The following is a 23335-nucleotide window of genomic DNA, read 5'->3' as shown; positions in this document are numbered from 1 at the left end:
TAGCTGACTACTATGAGGCGAGAAAGAAAGAGACATAGAGTGACTAGCGAGGACTACTACCCTCATTGTGTCACCCACCCGCTCTTTCATCACTATTGCACCCTCAGACTGTGCTGCATACATGTGACGCTGAGACTAGTAGGGAGCCCAAGTGTGACTGCGCCACTAATGGGGGTACAACCCCCCCCCCCCCCCCCCCCCCCCCCCCCCCCCCCCCATTATCCCTCTATATATTTCTATGAGGAAACAGCAATCGACCGCTTTACAAAGGAGGATAACGCAGTGAGCTACAGTTAAAGTTGTCATCCAGAAGTAGGTAAAAACAGCAGTGCACCAGTCTGTAGGTTGTTTAGTATCACAGTTTGGCTCCATTTAAGTAAATGAAGCTGAACTGTAATACCAACCACATCCTGTGATCACATGTGGCACTGTTTTCAGAGAAAGTACCAGGCATTCTTCTACTAGTCTATAAACCTTTAAAGGGAATAGTTCACCCAAAATGTTTTTCTTTCAGATCAGCTGGTGCCACAAAGTTATATAAATTTGTAATTTACTTCTAGTAAAAAAATCTTAAGTCTTCCAGTACTTATCAGCTGCTGTATGTCCTGCAGGAAATGGTGTATTCTCACTAGTCTGACATAGTGTTCTCTGCTGCCACCTGTCAGGAAATGTCCACAGCAGTAGCAAATCTCCATCTCCAGACTGGGGAAAAATACCACTTCCTGTAGAACATACAGCAGCTGATAAGTACTGGAAGACTTCAGGTTTTTTTAATAGAAGTAAATTACACATTTGAATGGAAAAAAAATTAATGGTGATTTTGGGATGGCGGTCATTTGTGGATCTGAGTGACAACCAATATGGCCGCCGTTGTGTCTCCTTCAGGTGTGGTCATCCCTGTGTGATAATACATCCCAGTCTGGGAAAGCTGGGTGACAACAGCAGGTGGCTATATTGGTTGGTTGTTTCCAGATTTCCCCATAGTTTATGAGGTGGTCTCATAGAATAGTAACAGTGTGAGGGGAGAGGACTCTGAGTATATTATAAGCTTTCTTATTATTGGGCAATAAGTGGAGGTTGATAACCCACAAAATGGCGTCTAACTCCACGCAGGTGACACATTCTAGTGGCCGCCTCTCGGCGAACGTAATGACGCTACACGCGTAAAGTGATGGCGTAACCCGGAAACGGTTGTATGGAGGAAAAGTTCCTAGTTACTAGGGTTCCCGTCACTCTGGCAGATGACGTTGGCTCGGAAGTGAGCTGGCGGTGCAGCCGTGGAGTGGCGGACCCGGAAGTGCGGCTGAGCCGGAGAAATGGCGGCGGCTGCCGGAGCTGCGGACGAGGAGAGGGACATGAAGCAGCTGCAGTCGGAGATGAGGGATCCGGGGAGTCCGCCCGGGAGGAGCGCGGCAGACAGTGAGTACGGGGCGGGGCCACCAACAACTGGGAGCATGCTGGGACTTGTAGTGCCACAAGAGTTTCCAGCCCAGCTGCTGTTTAGTGCTATGGAGTTTTTTTCTTATGTCTGGACTACAACTCCCAGCATTCTCTGTCGGTCTTTATGACTAGTGAAGGTGCTGGCACTTGTAGTCCCACTCATAGTTATATGATGTGTTCAGATGACCCCACTATTATACTGCTATACTGCAGCATTGTAGCATCTGTGTGTATCAGCACTTCAAGCGCTTGTTCACACCTGGTGCACACGCTGCAGATTTCCCCAATTTAATAGGACAGTCAAAATCTTCAGCGGGTCTGCCAGGTGTGAACATGTCCTTAAAGGGGACAGAAGGATGTGATACATATGGGATATATATATATATATATATATATATATATATATATATATATATATATATATCCCGGGGGCTCTGAGGGTCTGTGATCAGTATAAGGATCCCGGGGGCTCTGAGGGTCTGTGATCAGTATAAGGATCCCGGGGGCTCTGAGGGTCTGTGATCAGTATAAGGATCCCGGGGGGCTCTGAGGGTCTGTGATCAGTATATGGATCCCTGGGGCTCTGAGGGTCTGTGATCAGTATAAGGATCCCGGGGGCTCTGAGGGTCTGTGATCAGTATAAGGATCCCGGGGGCTCTGAGGGTCTGTGATCAGTATAAGGATCCCGGGGGCTCTGTGATCAGTATATGGATCCCGGGGGCTCTGAGGGTCTGTGATCAGTATAAGGATCCCTGGGGCTCTGAGGGTCTGTGATCAGTATAAGGATCCCTGGGGGCTCTGTGATCAGTATATGGATCCCGGGGGCTCTGAGGGTCTGTGATCAGTATATGGATCCCGGGGGCTCTGAGGGTCTGTGATCAGTATAAGGATCCCGGGGGCTCTGAGGGTCTGTGATCAGTATATGGATCCCGGGGGTCTGTGATCAGTATATGGATCCCGGGGGCTCTGAGGGTCTGTGATCAGTATAAGGATCCCGGGGGCTCTGAGGGTCTGTGATCAGTATAAGGATCCTGGGGGCTCTGAGGGTCTGTGATCAGTATAAGGATCCTGGGGGCTCTGAGGGTCTGTGATCAGTATAAGGATCCCGGGGGCTCTGTGGTCAGTATAAGGATCCCGGGGGCTCTGAGGGTCTGTGATCAGTATACGGATCCCGGGGGCTCTGAGGGTCTGTGATCAGTATACGGATCCCTGGGGCTCTGAGGGTCTGTGATCAGTATAAGGATCCTGGGGGCTCTGAGGGTCTGTGATCAGTATAAGGATCCCGGGGGCTCTGTGGTCAGTATAAGGATCCCGGGGGCTCTGAGGGTCTGTGATCAGTATAAGGATCCCCGGGGCTCTGAGGGTCTGTGATCAGTATAAGGATCCCGGGGGCTCTGAGGGTCTGTGATCAGTATAAGGATCCCCGGGGCTCTGAGGGTCTGTGATCAGTATAAGGATCCCGGGGGCTCTGAGGGTCTGTGATCAGTATAAGGATCCCGGGGGCTCTGTGATCAGTATAAGGATCCCGGAGGCTCTGAGGGTCTGTGATCAGTATACGGATCCCGGGGGCTCTGAGGGTCTGTGATCAGTATACGGATCCCGGGGGCTCTGAGGGTCTGTGATCAGTATAAGGATCCCCGGGGCTCTGAGGGTCTGTGATCAGTATAAGGATCCCGGGGGCTCTGAGGGTCTGTGATCAGTATAAGGATCCCCGGGGCTCTGAGGGTCTGTGATCAGTATAAGGATCCCGGGGGCTCTGAGGGTCTGTGATCAGTATAAGGATCCCGGGGGCTCTGTGATCAGTATAAGGATCCCGGAGGCTCTGAGGGTCTGTGATCAGTATACGGATCCCGGGGGCTCTGAGGGTCTGTGATCAGTATAAGGATCCCGGAGGCTCTGAGGGTCTGTGATCAGTATAAGGATCCCGGGGGCTCTGAGGGTCTGTGATCAGTATAAGGATCCCGGAGGCTCTGAGGGTCTGTGATCAGTATAAGGATCCCGGGGGCTCTGTGATCAGTATAAGGATCCCGGAGGCTCTGAGGGTCTGTGATCAGTATAAGGATCCCGGGGGCTCTGAGGGTCTGTGATCAGTATAAGGATCCCGGGGGCTCTGAGGGTCTGTGATCAGTATAAGGATCCTGGGGGCTCTGAGGGTCTGTGATCAGTATACGGATCCCTGGGGCTCTGAGGGTCTGTGATCAGTATACGGATCCCTGGGGCTCTGAGGGTCTGTGATCAGTATAAGGATCCCGGAGGCTCTGAGGGTCTGTGATCAGTATAAGGATCCCGGGGGCTCTGAGGGTCTGTGATCAGTATATGGATCTCTGAGGGTCTGTGATCAGTATATGGATCCCGGGGGCTCTGTGATCAGTATAAGGATCCCGGGGGCTCTGAGGGTCTGTGATCAGTATAAGGATCCCGGGGGCTCTGAGGGTCTGTGATCAGTATATGGATCCCTGGGGCTCTGAGGGTCTGTGATCAGTATAAGGATCCCAGAGGCTCTGAGGGTCTGTGATCAGTATAAGGATCCCGGGGGCTCTGAGGGTCTGTGATCAGTATAAGGATCCCGGGGGGCTCTGAGGGTCTGTGATCAGTATAAGGATCCCGGGGGCTCTGACGGTCTGTGATCAGTATAAGGATCCCGGGGGCTCTGAGGGTCTGTGATCAGTATAAGGATCCCGGGGGCTCTGTGATCAGTATACGGATCCCTGGGGGCTCTGAGGGTCTGTGATCAGTATACGGATCCCGGGGGCTCTGAGGGTCTGTGATCAGTATAAGGATCCCGGGGGCTCTGTGATCAGTATATGGATCCCGGGGGCTCTGAGGGTCTGTGATCAGTATACGGATCCCTGGGGCTCTGAGGGTCTGTGATCAGTATAAGGATCCCGGGGGCTCTGTGATCAGTATACGGATCCCTGGGGCTCTGAGGGTCTGTGATCAGTATACGGATCCCGGGGGCTCTGAGGGTCTGTGATCAGTATAAGGATCCCCGGGGCTCTGAGGGTCTGTGATCAGTATGAGGATCCCGGGGGCTCTGAGGGTCTGTGATCAGTATAAGGATCCCGGGGGCTCTGAGGGTCTGTGATCAGTATAAGGATCCCGGGGGCTCTGAGGGTCTGTGATCAGTATAAGGATCCCGGGGGCTCTGAGGGTCTGTGATCAGTATAAGGATCCCGGGGGCTCTGAGGGTCTGTGATCAGTATACGGATCCCGGGGGCTCTGAGGGTCTGTGATCAGTATAAGGATCCCGGGGGCTCTGTGATCAGTATATGGATCCCGGGGGCTCTGAGGGTCTGTGATCAGTATACGGATCCCTGGGGCTCTGAGGGTCTGTGATCAGTATAAGGATCCCGGGGGCTCTGAGGGTCTGTGATCAGTATGAGGATCCCGGGGGGCTCTGAGGGTCTGTGATCAGTATAAGGATCCCGGGGGCTCTGTGATCAGTATAAGGATCCCGGGGGGCTCTGAGGGTCTGTGATCAGTATAAGGATCCCTGGGGCTCTGAGGGTCTGTGATCAGTATAAGGATCCCGGGGGCTCTGAGGATCTGTGATCAGTATAAGGATCCCAGGGGCTCTGAGGGTCTGTGATCAGTATATGGATCCCGGGGGCTCTGAGGGTCTGTGATCAGTATACGGATCCCGGGGGCTCTGAGGGTCTGTGATCAGTATACGGATCCCGGGGGCTCTGAGGGTCTGTGATCAGTATACGGATCCCGGGGGCTCTGAGGGTCTGTGATCAGTATAAGGATCCCGGGGGCTCTGTGATCAGTATAAGGATCCCGGGGGGCTCTGAGGGTCTGTGATCAGTATAAGGATCCCGGGGGCTCTGAGGGTCTGTGATCAGTATAAGGATCCCGGGGGCTCTGAGGATCTGTGATCAGTATAAGGATCCCAGGGGCTCTGAGGGTCTGTGATCAGTATATGGATCCCGGGGGCTCTGAGGGTCTGTGATCAGTATATGGATCCCGGGGGCTCTGAGGGTCTGTGATCAGTATATGGATCCCGGGGGCTCTGAGGGTCTGTGATCAGTATACGGATCCCGGGGGCTCTGAGGGTCTGTGATCAGTATACGGATCCCGGGGGCTCTGAGGGTCTGTGATCAGTATAAGGATCCCGGGGGCTCTGTGATCAGTATAAGGATCCCGGGGGCTCTGAGGGTCTGTGATCAGTATAAGGATCCCGGGGGGCTCTGAGGGTCTGTGATCAGTATAAGGATCCCGGGGGCTCTGTGATCAGTATACGGATCCCGGGGGCTCTGAGGGTCTGTGATCAGTATACGGATCCCGGGGGCTCTGAGGGTCTGTGATCAGTATAAGGATCCCTGGGGCTCTGAGGGTCTGTGATCAGTATACGGATCCCGGGGGCTCTGAGGGTCTGTGATCAGTATAAGGATCCCGGGGGCTCTGAGGGTGTGTGATCAGTACACAGGAAGAGGACTGCTCTGCTCTCCTATACAAGGTGTGACATGGCTGATAACAGGGAGCAGTAGCTTTGGTGTTTAGGAGTCAGTGAGATGGTGATGGCCGGACCCTCGTCTTCCTCAGCCATCAGATATGTTGTGTGTTATGGCGTTTTCATCGCTATTCTTGCTGGTTCCTGTTCTGTAGAAGATGTCTGGTGCCGGGAAGATGATGAGGGGTCTCAGGGGAGTATTGGGGGGCAGGGGGGTTACATGTGGTGGTACGTGCCGCCAGCCTCTCCTGTCACATCAATGCCGTCTGTGTTAGTTGTCCAGAGCCCACCGGGGGGAGGGGCGGGGGTCCGGCTCATACACTGGCCACCTTTGTACATTGTATACAGTGTCAGCTGGGAGCAGTGATGAGAGATGCAGGAATACCTGTGCAGGGCGTGAGCATTCACCGCCTATTGTTTCCTCACATCCCATATCTCATTCTACACACTGATAGGGGCTGCCGCTCTCCAGGAATGTCTGGACCCCCGCAGAGAACAATGGGGTCTATGGGTCTTGTAGACGGTGACCCGGAGCCGTGTGTGTATACACAGCGAGACCCCCATTATGTGTATATAGAGTACAGTGGGCAGATCCACAGCTCTCCTCCTCTTACACCCCCGGGCTGGAGGGGCTGCACGTCCTATAAAGCCCCGGACCCCACATTCTGCCCCATCACTGTTCACACATCCAGGATGACTGAGGATCCTGCCAGGAGTCTGTGGCTGAAATCCAAGACTGAGAGCCGGATTATTGCCATGCATGTTCCGGGGAGTTGGCCTCACCGTGTTATCCATGGCCGGGAGGATGGGGTGATGGATTGTAAAGAGGGTAAGAGATATATATAAATATATATAACTCGCTGCTTGTACTGCCTGCAGGATGATGGTGGATTCTGTATAGTTTTTAGTGGCATATACTGACTGGATACTGCGTGTGTGAATACGGCCCAAGTTACATGTCTGCCATAGGGATCAGTAGGAAACAGTCGTCCCAGACTCTTGATCTCTGTAGGCGACGGCTGATGTGTTGTTGGGGAACATTACTATGAATCTGTGATTGTTGCTGTTATCCATGGCCAGGAGGTTGGGGTGATGGATTGTAAAGAGGGTAAGATATATATATATATATATATACACACACATATATATATATATATCTATCTCCTGCTTCTTGTACTGGCTGCAGGATGATGGTGGATTCTGTATAGTATACATACTGCGTGTGTGAATACGGCCCAAGTTACATGTTTGCCAGAGGGATCAGTAGGAAACATTCGTCCCAGACTCTTGATCTCTGCTCCATCCATCTGCAGGGAGATCTGTAGGCGACGGCTGATGTGTTGTTGGGGGACATTACTATGAATCTGTGATTGTTGCTGTTGTAAACCGAGTCATAGATTTGCAGCAGTAGTCAGTCATAGACTGGTTGCTATGCATACTCAAGCTACAAGCGTCATGGCCATCTGTCCATAGCAACCAGTTTGTCTGGTTATGCAGGTCGGCAGGGAGGTCTGGTAGTTCCTGATACTTCCTTACATGAGGCCTAGGTGTATATATAGGTATATAGGAGGGTGTGAAGCTGTAGCGGGTGGAGCTGCAGATGATCTTGACCAGTTAATCCAGTGATTCCTATGAACAGGATGTTTAATGTCGTCTTCTTTTTCTTTCTGCAGGAACCAATCGTCGTCTCAAGTATCTGAGCTTAGCCGTGCTGGTGGTCCAGAACGCCTCCCTCATCCTCAGCATCCGATATGCCCGCACCCTGCCCGGGGACCGCTTCTTCTCTACCACCGCTGTGGTCATGGCAGAGATTCTCAAGGGCATCACCTGCTTGCTGCTCATGCTGGCCCAGAAGAGAGGTAACAGGGAGGGGAGGGATCTACTGGGTCACTTTTATGTCTGTAAACTACACACATCCCCTTCTTCCCTACTGGGCTAGGACCATGCAGTGACTTTGGCTGCAACACAGGTCACATGGCCAGCGATGACCTTGTTGTACTTGATGTGAAAGTGAATGGTGGGATTCACATCACAGCTTACAGGTGGCTGCAACCACTTGTAGTGTGGCCCTGTAAACTTTAATAGCTGCCATGTAGCTCAATACAGCCATGTTTGTGCACAAGATCCAGGTCATGGCCACGTAGTACTTAGGGAGACATAGAGATATATGGTCACATAAGATTCAAGACGGCTATTATTGCCCAATCTCCTCATTTACATGACCATTCAGTTCATCTGTATTGTATGGAGACGGGCTAAGCCGCTGCCAGGCACCTCTGGTGGCTGCTTACCGCTATGATGCAATGGCTATTGTGTAGCTATTGGTGAGCGCATGGAGGCAAGGGTTTGGCATATACAGATGACTTCCATCTCCATCTATTGTTACTGAACCTCTTTGCCTTGCTGCTACTGTGCGTTCATTGATGGGTGTGTGGGGGGCAGGAGTAGTGACAGCACAGAGGCGGCTCTGCTGTATATGCGGCTAAGGATCTTTTCACACAGAAGGGAACATAGAAGAGGTCAGGTGTGTCTGTAGATGGGGACATGGCCGCTGCCGCTGTTATCTATGCGTCTCCATATCACAGCAGGATCTCAGCCTATCTCTCATATTCATGTCATGTCCTCCCCGGGCGGACACTCTGCAGCTTTTATCTTCTACATTTGCATAATTGTCTCCTGTGGTGTCATGGTCTCATCTAGGGCACGTTCTGTACCGGCACAGGCAGCATGTTTAGTTTTCATTATCTCCCACTTCACTATCTCCACCTTAGAACTGAAGATCTCCCGTTTGCTGTTGATAAATGGCAAAATTCATCAATTTACTTCCAGAGTTAAAAACTTGCCCTGACCTCATCTTGCTGACACCATTGCTGGATTCATTATCCCCTATGTGAACTAGGCTTTACATAGGAAAGATGTCTGTAGAGCAGTGACCCCCAAGCTGTGGTTCTTCCATCTGTTGCAGCCTTCGGCTGTCAGGGCATGCTGGGAGTTGTAGTTTTGCAACAGATGGGAGAGTCACAGCTTGGGGTCACTGCTGTAGATTCAGCAGTGATCATATTTCCTCCTCTGGTTACTTCCTTGCAGTTTGTATACATTATATATAACATTAGTTCTGTGTTTGCAGGTAACGTGAAGGAGCTGGTTGTATACCTGTATGACGCCATCATTATACAGTACATGGACACCCTGAAGCTGGCGGTACCCTCTCTGATTTACACCTTACAGAATAATCTACAGTATGTGGCCATCTCTAACCTCCCGGCAGCCACCTTCCAGGTAAGTACAGCTGATTCCTTCTTTTCTCACACATTGAGTCCTGTTCATCTTCACTATGGATTCTTCCATGAGAGCAGCGGCAACAACACCGATGAGGCAGGACTCTCCCTAAGCAGCTGGGATGGGGTGCAGGTTCAAGTGAGATATCTGTAAACCTCTGGCTGCCCTGTTCCCTTGATTTACCACTAGGGGGAGCTTTCTTTCTTCAGCTCATATTGATCTAAATATTTAATTAAAGGGGTATTCCTGTCTAAGTGACATCTCTGCTCCTCTTGTCTTCCAGGTGACGTACCAGCTGAAGATCCTGACCACCGCGCTGTTCTCCGTTCTCCTTCTCAGGAAGAGCCTGTCGCGGCTGCAGTGGGGCTCCCTGGTCATCCTCTTTATCGGCGTGGCCGTCGTACAGTCTGAGCAGTCTGGCGGGAAGGAAAGCGTGGCTGTAAGCGGTCAGAATTACATTGTGGGCCTGATTGCGGTGGCCGTGTCCTGTCTCTCCTCTGGCTTCGCTGGGGTGTACTTTGAGCGTATCCTGAAGGGCAGCTCCGCATCGGTCTGGCTGCGTAACGTTCAGCTTGGCATCTTTGGTACAGCATTGGGACTCCTGGCCATGTGGCAACAAGATGGAGCAGCAGTGGCCGAGCGTGGCTTCTTCTATGGCTACACTCCTCTGGTGTGGTGTGTCATCTTTAACCAGGCTTTCGGTGGCCTTCTGGTAGCTGTGGTGGTGAAATACGCAGACAACATCCTGAAAGGCTTTGCCACCTCCCTGTCCATCGTGGTGTCCACAGCCGCTTCTGTTCACCTCTTTGGATTCCATGTGGACCTGCCATTTGCCTTGGGTGCTGGACTGGTCATAGGGGCCGTGTACTTATACAGCCTCCCCCGGACACCCGACCCCGCCGTCACCACCACCAGCCAGACTCCGGCACACAAGGAACCTTTCTTGCCAAAGTCAGTGCTCACCAAATGAAGGGATGGTTTACCCCTCTCGCCCCTTACAATTTGTTGACGTTGGAGAGCGGTCTCTGGGCTGTTGTCACATACTCTCTCTGAGGGGAGGTCACAGTGTATTACTTCCATTTTTATTTAATATATTTCCTTATGGTAACCACTTCTGCCCCCTCCTGGTATTAACATGTGGCTGGGAGAACTAACTACACACAGGACGAGAGCACCTAACCCCCTGCGTAACCCCTAGTGACCCGCTCACCAGGATCGGTGTACTCTGCAGTGTGAACGCTCCCGTACGCCCCTATTGCTGTATTTGTACAGAAGATGCCGAGTGCGCGTGTATGAAGAGTGACATGTCTGTGAATGTATATAGATCTGTTCCCTGTGTACAGACAGGTACGTGTTCCTCGTGCCTCGTGGGGGGGGGTGCGTTGTGCTAAACAATTGGTTTACTGTTACCTCAAAAATATCTGTATTTTGTCCAGTAAGCAGTATATATGTACACAGCTGATGGAGTCGCCCCCTTCCCTCCCCTGCCAATAATTCACTAGGAGCCGGCGGCCATTACAGCTCCTTATGAGCATTTTACCACAAAGTGGAATTGCTGCAAATCTAAACCAAAATAAGCCGAAAATTAAAAAAAAGAAAAAAACGCTATTCTTCCCTCCATTGGCGCCCCCATCAATCTCTGGTGATGATGTGTCATTACATGTGGCTGCTGCAGCCTGTTGTCTAGATATCTCCAGATGCCGCATTGCCTCTGCACGGTATATAGGAGCTGTGATCCTGCGGTCAGTGATGGTGAGAGCTTCTATGTGTGATTATATATAATATGTATGGGTGGGGGAGGGCTGCATCTGCTGAGTGATTGGAATTATTGCTGCCCGGTGGGCACTATCCGGTGATGTGTGCATGTGACGCCATGGTGGGAGCCTGGTTCGGAGCAGGGCTGGGGGTCTTGAAGTATCGGTCAGATCTAGGTACCTCCTGTAAATATAGATATTTTTATATATGCTGAATCATTTATTTAAAGTCATGATGTGAGAGCGCTTCACAGCAGGGGCCTATAAAATACCAAGTAGTCGGGGGTCACTCTGCCTGCCCGGGTTAAACCTTTATGGGTATTTTATCGATGTCCACTTGGGTAGTGACCAGTGCATATTAAAGGGGTATCCCATCCTGAAGGCGCTAGGTCAGTAAGATCCCCACTGATCTGGTACTTTATTTGCCATCAGGATGCATGATGACCACAGCGTCATTTACACTCGTCCTGGCGGCTGGAGCAGATAAGGGACTGGGTCCCCCCTTCAGGCAGTAGGTTGGACCCTCGCTGTTCTAGTGTTTATCACCTATTCTGCATATGTGGGATAGATGCTTCAGGTTGGATACCCCTTTTAAATCTTTTTATTTGAATGTTGGAGTATTCAGAGGGTCTTTTCCATCTTTAGTGTGGCATATCCTGTGGACATGTGATAAATGATGGAGAAGACCCCTCTGATAGAACCTATGATATTGGGATGCTATGAGGGGTTGTTATGATGGTGGGTGGGGGCTCTGACCGGTGCCATGTTTAGGATGAGTTTCTTCTCTATAGTTTGCACCTTGCTCTCGGTTGCCTTCACTAACCCTGCACACAGTGTGATGAGCGCCCCCCTATGTAACAGTCCTCCTCCTGTCCCCGTGTTACGGCTTCTTCTGCATGTTCCGTCATCCGTTTCTCCTTCTTGCACTAAACATTCATTGTCCTCCTGTAAAATAAAATAATTTGTATTTATCTCTTCTTTTCTTTGTGCATATTAATACTGACACCGCTGACTAATGTGACCCGTGACCCCTGCCCTACACGTCTGTCATAGAGTCCAATTTTGGGGGGGGGGGGGGGGGGGGGGATGTTGTTTTTGGTGCAGATTTCCTTTTTTTCATTGGTAAACTCATTGAGGGATATGGGAGTCAACCAATCAAAACAGAAACCATAACTTTTTGGGGTTATCCAGGCTTAGAAAAACATGTCTGCTTTCTTCCAGAAACAGGACCTCTCCTTTCCTCTGTTTGGATGTAGGTTTGCAGCTTGGTTCCATTGACATTGAAGTGAATGGAGCTGAATTGCAAAAACAGCACCACCCATGTCCTCAGGTTGTGTGTGGTATTACAAGAGAGTAGCTGGATTTTTCTAATCCTGGATAACCCCTTTCGGGTGGCCATATCTATCACACGTAGATTGGCAGAACTAGCTGCCTCCTAATGTGTGCTAGGTGTCCTTACTCTCCCCCACTAACAGGTACTGGGGGAGGAGTAGGGTCAGCGGAAAGATTCTTACACACCAGGTCCCTTGTGAATCAAAGGTATCTGGAGTGGATGTAGGTATCAGCCAGCAGCTTAAAGGGGTACTTTGGCAAAAAAAAAAAAAAAAATTCTTTCACATCAACTGGTTTAATTAATGTGTCTTCCAATCCTTATCAACTGCTGTATGTCCTGCAGGAAATGATGTAGTGTCTCCAGCCTGACACAGTGCTCTCTGCTGCCACCTGTCACCAGAGCAGTAGCAAATCCCCCTGGAAAACCTCTCCTGCCCTGGACAGTTCCTGACATGGACAAAGGTGGCAGCAGAGAGCACTGTGTCATACTGGAAGGAATACACCACTTCCTGCAGGACATACAGCAGCTGATAAGTACTGGAACACTGGAGATTTTTAAATAGAAGTAAATTGCAAATCTGTATAACTTTCTGAAACCAGTTGATTTGCCGGAGTACCCCTTAAAGCTTTAGGGTGACCGCAGCATGGGACTCGCCTGTGTATAACCAATCTCTGTGTATTCTGTGTTAACCTGACTGGAACCAGATTATTCATATGTGGAGGGGGAATGGCGGCCAATACACAGTGTTGTAATGCCAATGAATGCGCTAGGTAAGTGACTTCAGTATCGAGTGTCATAAGAACAATGCAGGGTATCTGAAGTCCTACAAATCCTATGCTGGGACCCTGTAGTCACTAGCCCTTGTTGACTTGCCTGATATTTGTCCTTATAGACAAGACTCCTGATGTTATTATGTGTAATGTGGGGGGTGAAGCATGACTGATGCCCCTGGCTGTCTGGGAGTTTTACAGTAGAGGGAGAGCATGTAAGTGAGAATGCCAGGACAGAAAGGGAGAGGGTTATCAATACATGTAAGATGATCTCCCATACCCATGCATGTGCACTTAAAGGGGTAGTTAGGGGTTTGTTCTTTCAAATCAACTGGTCCCAGTAAGTGACAGATTTCTAATTTACTTCTATTAAAAAAAAAATAAAAAAAAATCTCCAGTCTTCCAGTACTTATTGGCTTCTGTATGTCCTGCAGTAAGTGGTTTATTCTTTCTAGTCTGACACGGCACTCTCTGCTGCCATCTCTGTGTATGTCAGGAACTGTCCAGAGCAGCAGCAAATCCCCATAGAAAACCTCTCCTGCAGACTAGAAAGAATACACCGCTTCCTGCAGGGCACATACAGCAGCTGATAAGTACTGGAAGACTGGAGATTCTTTTAATAGAAGTAAATTACAAATCTCGGGCACCAGTTGATTTTAAAGAAAAAGCTTTAGTTGAACAACCCCTTTAAGGTGGAGAGGTGATAGGACGCTGCCAGACACTCCGGGAGGTGGATTTCAGCTGCACAATCATTTTGCTCTTAGAAAGAAAATCCAACATGCAAAAACCTCCCCTGCCCTGACATCTGACACTACACAGTCCAGCGCCCCCCATGGTTAGTCGCTGGCACAACCTGACTGCTATGTTGCTGTAAGTACGAGATGGTAAGGATGAGGCGGCCGTTGTCCGTGACAGGATCCGGTGTTGTCAGATCTAAACTGAGAAATACAAGAAGGTTGTCTTAGTGCTTACACATCCTGACACATAGTTGGGGGTCACATCTGAGGGCTCTATGTCCCCATCACAGACACACATGATCCAGGTGGTAGAAACAGTGGACATACCCTACAAGCCTCCAGACACGGTAGCCAGATGCACAGGAGGAGATTCACCTCCTCAGCGCTGACATGGAGCTCAAGGCTGCAAAACACAAGGAACATGGATATTTTAGTCATGGAAAAACTACATTGATTCATCAATATCAGACTGGCGGGGGTCCGGCCTCCAGCAGCTGACGCATGAGCCGATCACTGGGGGTGGTAGAAGTCAGACCCGCGTCAATAATTACATAAATGGCTGACGGCGTATAGCAGGTGTAAGGTACATAAGGACAGTCATAGGTAAAACAACCTGTTGCCCATAGCAACCAGTTATATGTAGTACAGTATTTATTGGCACATCCTTCTGCCTAGAACATTCATGGATAATCCCATTGAAGCCATTTATCCCAGAGAACCCAAAATCTGACAAAACTGTTGCCCATAGGAACCAATCACAGTGCAGCTTTTAGGTTACCAGAGAAGTGAAAGCTGAGCTCTGATTGGTTGCTATGAGTAACATAGGATAAAAGAAGCCCATAGACTTAGGGTCCTATTACACGGAGCGATAATCGGCCAATTATTGCTCCATATTATGGTCCGTTTACACAGCGATAATATTGATATATCGTTTGAAAAAATATTGCTATTGCGAACATTACATGATCGCTTAAGCCAATCTCTCACACAGGGTGAATCTGTGAAAGACTGTTTAGACGAAGCGATCTGCAATTTTATAGCGAATGACCAACGACGATTTGAAAACATGTTGAAAGATCACGATAAACGATTTCTCGCTTGTCGCTTCATCATTTGCTGTGTTTACACGTGCCGATTATCGATCATGCGATCGTTTTTGCGAAAATTCGAACGGTAATTGTTCTGTGTAAATGCACCATAATAGAGAGAATGATCGGCCAATGAAATGCTCATCTGCTGATCGTTTCTTTTGGCCCTGACCTAAAATCACCCGTGGTCCTATTCATTCCCTATGGAGCCGCTGGAAAGAGTCGAGTTCTGTACTCTGCTCTCTACGGCGGCTCCATAGAGAATCAATACACCTGTGGCTCTATTCAAAACAAAGCATTCGGGGTGCTGATACAGAGATTCCCAGGGGGCTGGGAGGTCAGACCCCCGCAATCTCATACTTGTCCCCTATCCTGTGGATAGAGGACAGGTATTTTTAAATCGGATGACCCCTTCAAGAGGAAACCTAAAACTCATGAAAACATAGTAAATCTATCACATGGAGTGCAACTGAGAAAGAGGATCTCCAGAAAAAAACATGTCTGCTTTCTTAACAAAACAGCACCACACCTGTCCTCAGCTTGTGTCTGGTATTGCAGTCCAGTTATTGTAATACAGCTGATCTGCTAACACAGTGTCAGCCATGTTTCTCTATTCCATGACAGTCCCTTTAAAAGAGAAAACGGGCAGGAGGGGGCTTCATATATACTATACAGGCCCATGCAGCTTATATTTAGTGCACAAACTTTGCAATATCCTAACATCAGAAGTCATCAGCTGTTACAGTACTATAACCCCCAGCTTGTATTATCATGGCAGGCTGGGAGTTGTAGTTTTACAATAGCTGGAGAGCCCCGGGTACATATACAAGTTTATCACACGCTGCATTTACTCTCTATGAGATGTCCCATAGAGAGTGAATGAAGCCATGGCCAAACGTGTATGTAAGGAGCAAGGCTGTAACACTGCCCCCTGCTGCATTCACCCAGTAATCACATGTCATGAGGGATGTAATGTGTGTGACATCACACCTCCTCCTGTGTATGGCACAGCGCTATAATTTCCATAATTCGTTCCATACCTGTCTGCTAAAAGCAGAGGATCAGAGCCCCCCCTACATGTATCATGGTCGCCCTCTGTTATACTGGAAGCACCACCGCCTGGTGTTTGTTATAACGTTATAGACACCTTAATCTACAATGAACATTTCCTTTATCTTTCAGGATCGTTTCCAAGCAAAAAGGCTCATGAGAAGGACGTGAGCGGGCCGCACCATGACTGTACATAGGATCCAATGGACTTATGGTTCTGTTACTAATAATATATACCCCAGAGTATGGCCGGCACCTGGGGGGTGACAACCTGAGTGGGAAAACATCCTCCAGTAATGGCCGCCATGTATATATGGAGCAGGGCCTGCGCAGTATGGTCAGAGATACAGACCCCCTCTGGTTGCCTAGCAACTGCTTGCCATCTTTCCTAAGCCACAATTGTAGATCCACCATGAGGTTCTATGCGCTGTACAGCAGACTGCCCCTGTGTTACACCGAATTGTATCAGGAAGAAGCCCCTCGGGTCTCAGGATGTGAAGGAGAAGCCGGCTGTGAGGGGAAGGGGAGTGTCTGGGAAGCTACATGACCCGGGGATTGAACCAATATATAACGCTTCTAATAAAAAGCTCTCATCTTACTTTAGGTTTTATATATTTATTCATTTTCTATAGGATTGGGGGAGGGGGTGACGGCTCGTGGACACCATCAGATCTTCATAGACTTTCTTTGGCTCCTCATTAGGCTCATTCGCTGGTCAGGAGGGGTTTGGCTGGTGACACCTGGTTGGGAGGGCTGGATGGGCTTACAGTCCGGTCCAGAATCATCACTCATCCACTCATCATCGGCTTCTTCTCCCCGTTCATCATCATAGAACTCGTCGTCTTCATCGCTGATTCCTTCGCTTTGTCCTTCCTCCTCATTGTCGTTGTCGTCGTCCTTCTCATCCTCAACTTTCTCAGTCTCCTCACTGAGACTTTCTGACTCATTTCCTTCCAGCCACCTGAATGGATCACCTCCATTCTCCTCAGCATCATCATCACTGGTTTCCGTGTTAGAGCCCATCTCCACGTCTTCCAATGAACTCCCCCATTTTGGGTTCTCCACAGATATTGGAACCAATACTTTGTGATCTAGAATGTAGGGAAGAGACATCTTTAGAAGAGTACCATCAATGTCTTGGGAGATTGTCACACTGTGAGGTGTGACTGGAAAAACCAGACCACCACCAACCATGGTGGGTAACTCAGCCGCCAACATGACTCGTGACAGAAGGTCAGCTGAGTCATCAGGATGATGGGAGAGGACAAGGGGCAAAGGATCCACAGGGGGGACAAGTGATAGAGACAACTTACCCGCTGTGTTGCTCAGCAATGATCCTTCACGTGCCTCGGCCTCTGCTTGGGGTTGTAGTGAGGTTAGTGACTGTGGTGGAGATGGATGCACAGCGGCTGAGGTTGGTACAAAGATGGACACAACTGCAGGGGTACCTAGGCCAGGAGGGGAGGAGAAGACCCCTAAAAATAACCAAAAACAAACAGGTCAATAGCGAGCCTTGTTAACGTATCTACAGCTAAATTCCGCTACTCCAGCATCAATTCCAGATTACTGGACAGATATAAGGAGAGTGGTTCTGGCAGCCTTACCTCTTCTCTCCTTTGTGTCCTCTTCTGGATCTTCAGGTTTGTGTTGACTAAACTCCATTTCACAGGTTATGATGACAGTTGTTTACAACCATACCTTATGGTATGCCACCTTATGACATCACATTCCATTATGATGTCACCAGGTGTGAGGACAATGACTCCTAGAGGTATATAGCACAAATACAGCCTATACATACACTGTACATCAGAGCACAATCCAGAAAACATGGCGCTCTATATTCTGCAATTATCATCCTCGCCACCAGATGGCAGTGTGATATAACGTCAAGCGTGAAAACGTTTAATATCACAGAGCTCAGTACTCACGAGCTGTTGCAAAACTACAACTCCCAGGATGCTCAGGTGTGCTGGGAGTTGTTGCTTGGCAACAGCTAGAGGCCCCCCTGGTTGGCAATCACTGGTCTGGAAGTGATATTTCAGGGACAACCCTGTGTTAGTTATAGGGTCACTGAACTGTAGGCTCTGCATAGAAATGGTATCTATTAAAAGGGTTGTTCACACACAAAAAAAAAAAAAAAAAAAAAATGTAATTTACTTTTGTTAAAAAATTCTCAAGTCTTTTAGTACTTATTAGCTGCTGTGTGCCCTGCCAGAAGTAGTATTCTTTGTAGTTTGAAGAGCAGGAGAGTTTTTTTTTATGGAGATTTACTACTGCTCTGGACAGTTCCTGACATGGACAGAGTTGGCAGCAGAGAGCACTGTGTTAGTCTGGAGACAATGCACCTCTTCCTGCAGGACATACAGCAGCGGATAAGTACTGGAAGACTTGAGATTTTTTTTATAGAAATAAATTACAAATCTCTTTCTGGCACCAGCTGATTTGAAAGAAAACATTTTTTGGTCAACCATCCCTTTAAGTATATGAGTAATATATGATACATTCTAAATAGTAGGTATGATTCAGGCATAGGAAGGTTCTCTCTGGACACTGTAGGCATGGCCTGGGTGGGTCTAAAAGAGCACAACAGCCTTCGGCTACAATAAGGCACACTTGGCTCTAAAAGAGCACAACAGCCTTTGGCTGCCCAGGCATGATGGGAATTGTAGTTTTGCAACAGCTGGAGGGCTGCGAGTGTGACACCCCGGTATATAGAGAGAACAGGAGAGATGGGTGACCACTGTGGCACACCTGTAGGTTGCCTTACCTATTGGCTGCTGTTTTCCAGTACCATGGATAACAATATATCAGACATATTGGAGGGAAGGCACCAGAGGCCTCATTTTCCATTCAGTACTTTTTATTGGCTTTAAAGGAGCGTTATTTTTAAGTGGTTCAGTAATGTAGCAATTGCATCACTCAGTCCTTTTAGATGTGAAGATTTGTCGGCCGGGGGAGGGGCTGTAAATGAACGCCGATCAGCAAGATTGGTGCTCATTTGCAGTGCCTTTACATGGTACAGCAAATCGAGGGGGCCGGGCTGCACGAACAATCCTTGTATCCTTTGTGCAGTCCGGGAAACGGACAGTATGGATATGTATTTAGGATATACTGTACATATAGGATATTTATATGTCTGTGAAGTCAGTTTCCAGATCACTAGCAATCTACACTTAACATGCTGCTTGTGATCCGGCGTCTGGCTTCTTCTGGCCACCAGCTGTATTTTCAGGCCCCGTCTTCTCCAGCTGTCAATTATTTTGGAGGAGGTGGCAGCCCAAAATTATAGCAGTGGTCGGAGGACCGGAGAAACCTATATAGATATCCTCGTTGTCAGTCTATCTGTTGCACAAACTCGTTTACACAGGAAGACGTGTGGCCGATCAAAATAAATTTCAAAGCAGGTTCTAAACCATGGGCCTCCAAACTGCGGCCCTCCAGCTGTTGCAATACTACATTTCCCATCATGCCTGGACAGCCAAATCCAAAGCTTTAGCTGTCCGGGCATGATGGGAATTGTGGTTTTGCAATTGCTGGAGGGCCGCAGTTTGGACACCCATGTTCTAAACAGATGATCAAGCAATAATCGGGCGTTTTCTCTATTTTCGGCTGACCACTGTCACTTTTACATGTTTCTAGCGACACTCCTGGATGATATTCGGCCCCTGTAAAAGGCCCCTTATACAGGAAAGGGGAACATGACTTCCAACTGTTGTAAAACTACAATTCCCATCATGCCTGGACAGCAATACGATGGTGGATTGTTGCTGCACTCTAGTATATGCTTTGGAGCTTCTCTCCGTCTGGGGCTGTGGAACCAATCAGCTGGCAGCACAACTACTGACCCCCACACCAGGATATTGGGGGGATCATGTACAAACAAAGTCACCGCTATATTTTAGACAGGCCCAGATGGACGAACTGTGTGCAGTATAATTGGGGTGTTGTATGGGTAAACAATGTGCAAGTAGTCTCAGGACCCAGCAGCGGGTGTCTGATCCATTATACAGTACAGGGGGGGGGGGGGGGGGAGTTCCAGGAGACATCTGTGGAGCATCAGTAGGATCACTATGTAAATCTTGGGGCCTGCAGATTGACATGTCTGCACACAGTCACTATGTCATCCTCGGCTCAGTAATACTCAGCTTCACAGCTTTTTTCCTACTTTAGTCTCCCAGCAGACAGGGGCATAAATCAGGGGCTGTACTGGGAATACTGGTGATGGATGCTGGAAGGGGAGACATGTTACTGGAATGCGTCTGCTCCTCTGATAACATAATCCAGCTCCGTCCTGCACTCAGGAATCTCATGGTGGTTTATGTATTGGTCGCCCGCCAGGCCCTGAGGAAGGACCAGACAATTTATTGATATTGTGTGTAATGTCTAATCTGGGCCAAAAAAGTGTACAATACCGAGTAGCCCCAAGTGACCCTCGGCCAGACTGACCACACATCGGCTTTATTCCTATATGTCATATAAAGAGTGAACCGGGCCGGTATTAACTGGTGATGATATCATCAAGTTAATCCAGTCTGTGAGATAAGTGTAACTATGGTGGTGATGTCACTGAATGGTGTTGAGGGCCTATATACCAAACGATTATTGGCCATACTCGGTTGATTAACGACTGATCCGGACGATAATCACTTGCTTTAATTACACACAATGTCGGCTCATCATGGCCTTTTGACATCACATCAAAATCATAATCACATCAGACAGCCACTGACTTCAATGAGCTGCCCGGACTGACAGGTGCTCACTGACCCCCTTATATCGTACCGTGTAATACAGCCTTTATTGAGGTCACACTGCCTATATAGCGGACATAGTCATTATGTACCAGGACTGATAGCACAAGACACTAGGATGTCATAGAGTAGGAAACATGAGTCATACAGTAAGTATAGTCATTGTATACAGCAGTGCTTCATAATCCTAGTCCTCAGGCCTCACCGACAGGTCATGTTTTAAAGATATCCCATACAAAGGACACCTGTGACAATACCTGAAGCACTCAGTATAATTCTATCACCTGTGACAATACCTGAAGCACTCAGTATAATTCTATCACCTGTGACAATACCTGAAGCACTCAGTAGAATTCTATCACCTGTGACAATACCTGAAGCACTCAGTATAATTCTATCACCTGTGACAATACCTGAAGCACTCAGTATAATTCTATCACCTGTGATAATACCTGATGCACTCAGTATAATTCTATCACCTGTGACAATACCTGAAGCACTCAGTATAATTCTATCACCTGTGACAATACCTGAAGCACTCAGTATAATTCTATCACCTGTGACAATACCTGAAGCACTCAGTATAATTCTATCACCTGTGATAATACCTGATGCACTCAGTATAATTCTATCACCTGTGATAATACCTGATGCACTCAGTATAATTCTATCACCTGTGATAATACCTGATGCACTCAGTTTTATTCTATCACCTGTGATAATACCTGATGTACTGAGTATAATTCTGTCACCTGCGACATACTAAGGTATTCCTCAAAAGGTGACCTGTTGGCGGCCATAAGGACTGGAATGGGAAGCACTGGCATACAGTATATAGGTGGAGTTCTTGAGTGGGAGTAATGAGGTCACAGTCTTTTTAGCAAAATTGGTTGTAAAGTCAACAGGTGTGATCACACGATGACCTCACCAACAGCAGTACTCACACTGACAACATCACCAACCCTGATCTATAGACTGACCTCATCACTCTAATCTGCTACTGAAAGGATGTGATGAGATCACAATCCTTATACAGCAGATTGGAAGCAGGAGCACTGATCTAAGAGTATGGGCCCTATTACACTAAATGATTAGCGGCCTCGCTTAGCCGATTACCGACATTCTGTCCAATAATCTAATCACGTAATAGGACGTTAAAAGGCCACAATCAGCCGACATGCACAACGTAGAAACATCCTGATCATGTCGTCGACGGTCTGCTGCTCGGCTCTCTGTGCAATAGGAGTGGCAGTAGCTGACATCCACTGACTTCAATGGGCAGCCCCTCCCGCAGCTCCCTGTTTGTACATGTAATAGCACAGGCAGCAAGCGGGGGAAGAGAGCGTTAGACTGATAGGTCGGTACTCGTTTATCTCTCATTGTGCAGCCTTTACTCTACCAGCCAGGAATGGGTCTGGTGGTGAGGTCACCTAGTTGGTGCAGTGAGGTCACTGGATTGGGGTTGGTGGTGAGGTCACCTAGTTGGTGCAGTGAGGTCACTAGATTGGGGTTGGTGGTGAGGTTACCTAGTTGGTGCAGTGAGGTCACTAGATTGGGGTTGGTGGTGAGGTCACCTAGTTGGTGCAGTGAGGTCACTAGATTGGGGTTGGTGGTGAGGTCACCTAGTTGGTGCAGTGAGGTCACTGGATTGGGTCTGGTGGTGAGGTCACCTAGTTGGTGCAGTGAGGTCACTGGATTGGGGTTGGTGCAGTGAGGTCACCTAGTTGGTGCAGTGAGATCAATGGATTGGGGTTGGTGGTGAGGTCACCTAGTTGGTGCAGTGAGATCACTGGATTGGGGTTGGTGCAGTGAGGTCACTAAATTGGGGTTGGTGGTGAGGTCACCTAGTTGGTGCAGTGAGATCAATGGATTGGGGATAGTGGTGAGGTCACCTAGTTGGTGCAGTGAGGTCACTGGATTGGGTCTGGTGGTGAGGTCACCTAGTTGGTGCAGTAAGGTCACTGGATTGGTGCAGTGAGGTCACTAGATTGGGGTTGGTGGTGAGGTCACCTAGTTGGTGCAGTGAGGTCACTAGATTGGGGTTGGTGGTGAGGTCACCTAGTTGGTGCAGTGAGATCACTGGATTGGGGTTGGTGCAGTGAGGTCACTAGATTGGGGTTGGTGGTGAGGTCACCTAGTTGGTGCAGTGAGATCACTGGATTGGGGTTGGTGGTGAGGTCACCTAGTTGGTGCAGTGAGATCACTAGATTGGGGTTGGTGGTGAGATCACCTAGTTGGTGCAGTGAGGTCACTGGATTGGGGTTGGTGGTGAGGTCATCTAGTTGGTGCAGTGAGATCACTGGATTGGGGTTGGTGCAGTGAGGTCACTAGATTGGGGTTGGTGGTGAGGTCACCTAGTTAATGCAGTGAGGTCACTGGATTGAGGTTGGTGGTGAGGTCACCTAGTTGGTGCAGTGAGGTCACTAGATTGGGGTTGGTGGTGAGGTCACCTAGTTGGTGCAGTGAGGTCACTGGATTGTGGTTGGTGGTGAGGTCACCTAATTGGTGCAGTGAGGTCACTGGATTGGGTGTGGTGGTGATGCGATCACATACTCTATATAGCAGAATGGATTGGAGATAGTGTATGGTAATAGTGACATAGCAGATTAGATTAGGGTTGGCGGTGATGTCACTGAATGATGAGATCACACTCTTTATATAGCAGAACAGGGATGGC

General features: G+C 48.7%; 2 protein-coding genes and 1 long non-coding RNA gene across 3 annotated transcripts; 1 reads left to right on the top strand and 2 right to left on the bottom strand.

Moving 5' to 3' along the window:
- Nucleotides 1-1191: 1191 nt before the first annotated feature.
- On the top strand, nt 1192-16472 carry SLC35A2 (solute carrier family 35 member A2). The gene is made up of 5 exons (XM_069985972.1): nt 1192-1419; nt 7567-7752; nt 9021-9172; nt 9456-10123; nt 16037-16472. Exons 1-5 carry the CDS (start codon nt 1317-1319, stop codon nt 16062-16064), a joined length of 1137 nt encoding a protein of 378 aa, XP_069842073.1. The 5' UTR covers nt 1192-1316; the 3' UTR covers nt 16065-16472.
- Nucleotides 13882-16230, bottom strand: LOC138802545 (uncharacterized). The gene is made up of 3 exons (XR_011364776.1): nt 16142-16230; nt 14094-14169; nt 13882-13967 (listed from the first exon to the last, which is right to left on the bottom strand). It is a non-coding gene; the product is annotated as an uncharacterized lncRNA (long non-coding RNA).
- Nucleotides 16473-16503: 31 nt separating the features above from the next.
- LOC138802897 (RNA polymerase II-associated factor 1 homolog) lies at nt 16504-17788 on the bottom strand. Its single transcript, XM_069986625.1, has 3 exons — nt 17509-17788; nt 17218-17379; nt 16504-16995 (listed from the first exon to the last, which is right to left on the bottom strand). Exons 1-3 carry the CDS (start codon nt 17564-17566, stop codon nt 16571-16573), a joined length of 645 nt encoding a protein of 214 aa, XP_069842726.1. The 5' UTR covers nt 17567-17788; the 3' UTR covers nt 16504-16570.
- Nucleotides 17789-23335: the final 5547 nt, after the last annotated feature.

The sequence above is a fragment of the Dendropsophus ebraccatus genome, chromosome 10 (genome assembly GCF_027789765.1).
Source record: "Dendropsophus ebraccatus isolate aDenEbr1 chromosome 10, aDenEbr1.pat, whole genome shotgun sequence".
In the NCBI taxonomy this organism is placed as follows: domain Eukaryota; kingdom Metazoa; phylum Chordata; class Amphibia; order Anura; family Hylidae; genus Dendropsophus; species Dendropsophus ebraccatus.
This window is presented reverse-complemented; position numbering and strand designations above follow the sequence as displayed.

Bases quoted from the DNA above. Each gene is read 5' to 3' on its own strand.
- LOC138802897 (XM_069986625.1), bottom strand. From the start codon at position 17,566: ATGGAGTTTAGTCAACACAAACCTGAAGATCCAGAAGAGGACACAAAG. The intron at 17,380-17,508 runs GTAAGGCTGCCA...GGTTATTTTTAG, and splicing joins GGACACAAAGGAGAGAAGAG to GGGTCTTCTCCTCCCCTCCT. The intron at 16,996-17,217 runs GTAAGTTGTCTC...CCTACATTCTAG, and splicing joins ATTGCTGAGCAACACAGCGG to ATCACAAAGTATTGGTTCCA.
- SLC35A2 (XM_069985972.1), top strand. From the start codon at position 1,317: ATGGCGGCGGCTGCCGGAGCTGCGGACGAGGAGAGGGACATGAAGCAG. The intron at 7,753-9,020 runs GTAACAGGGAGG...CTGTGTTTGCAG, and splicing joins CATGCTGGCCCAGAAGAGAG to GTAACGTGAAGGAGCTGGTT. The intron at 10,124-16,036 runs GTCAGTGCTCAC...TTTATCTTTCAG, and splicing joins AAGGAACCTTTCTTGCCAAA to GATCGTTTCCAAGCAAAAAG.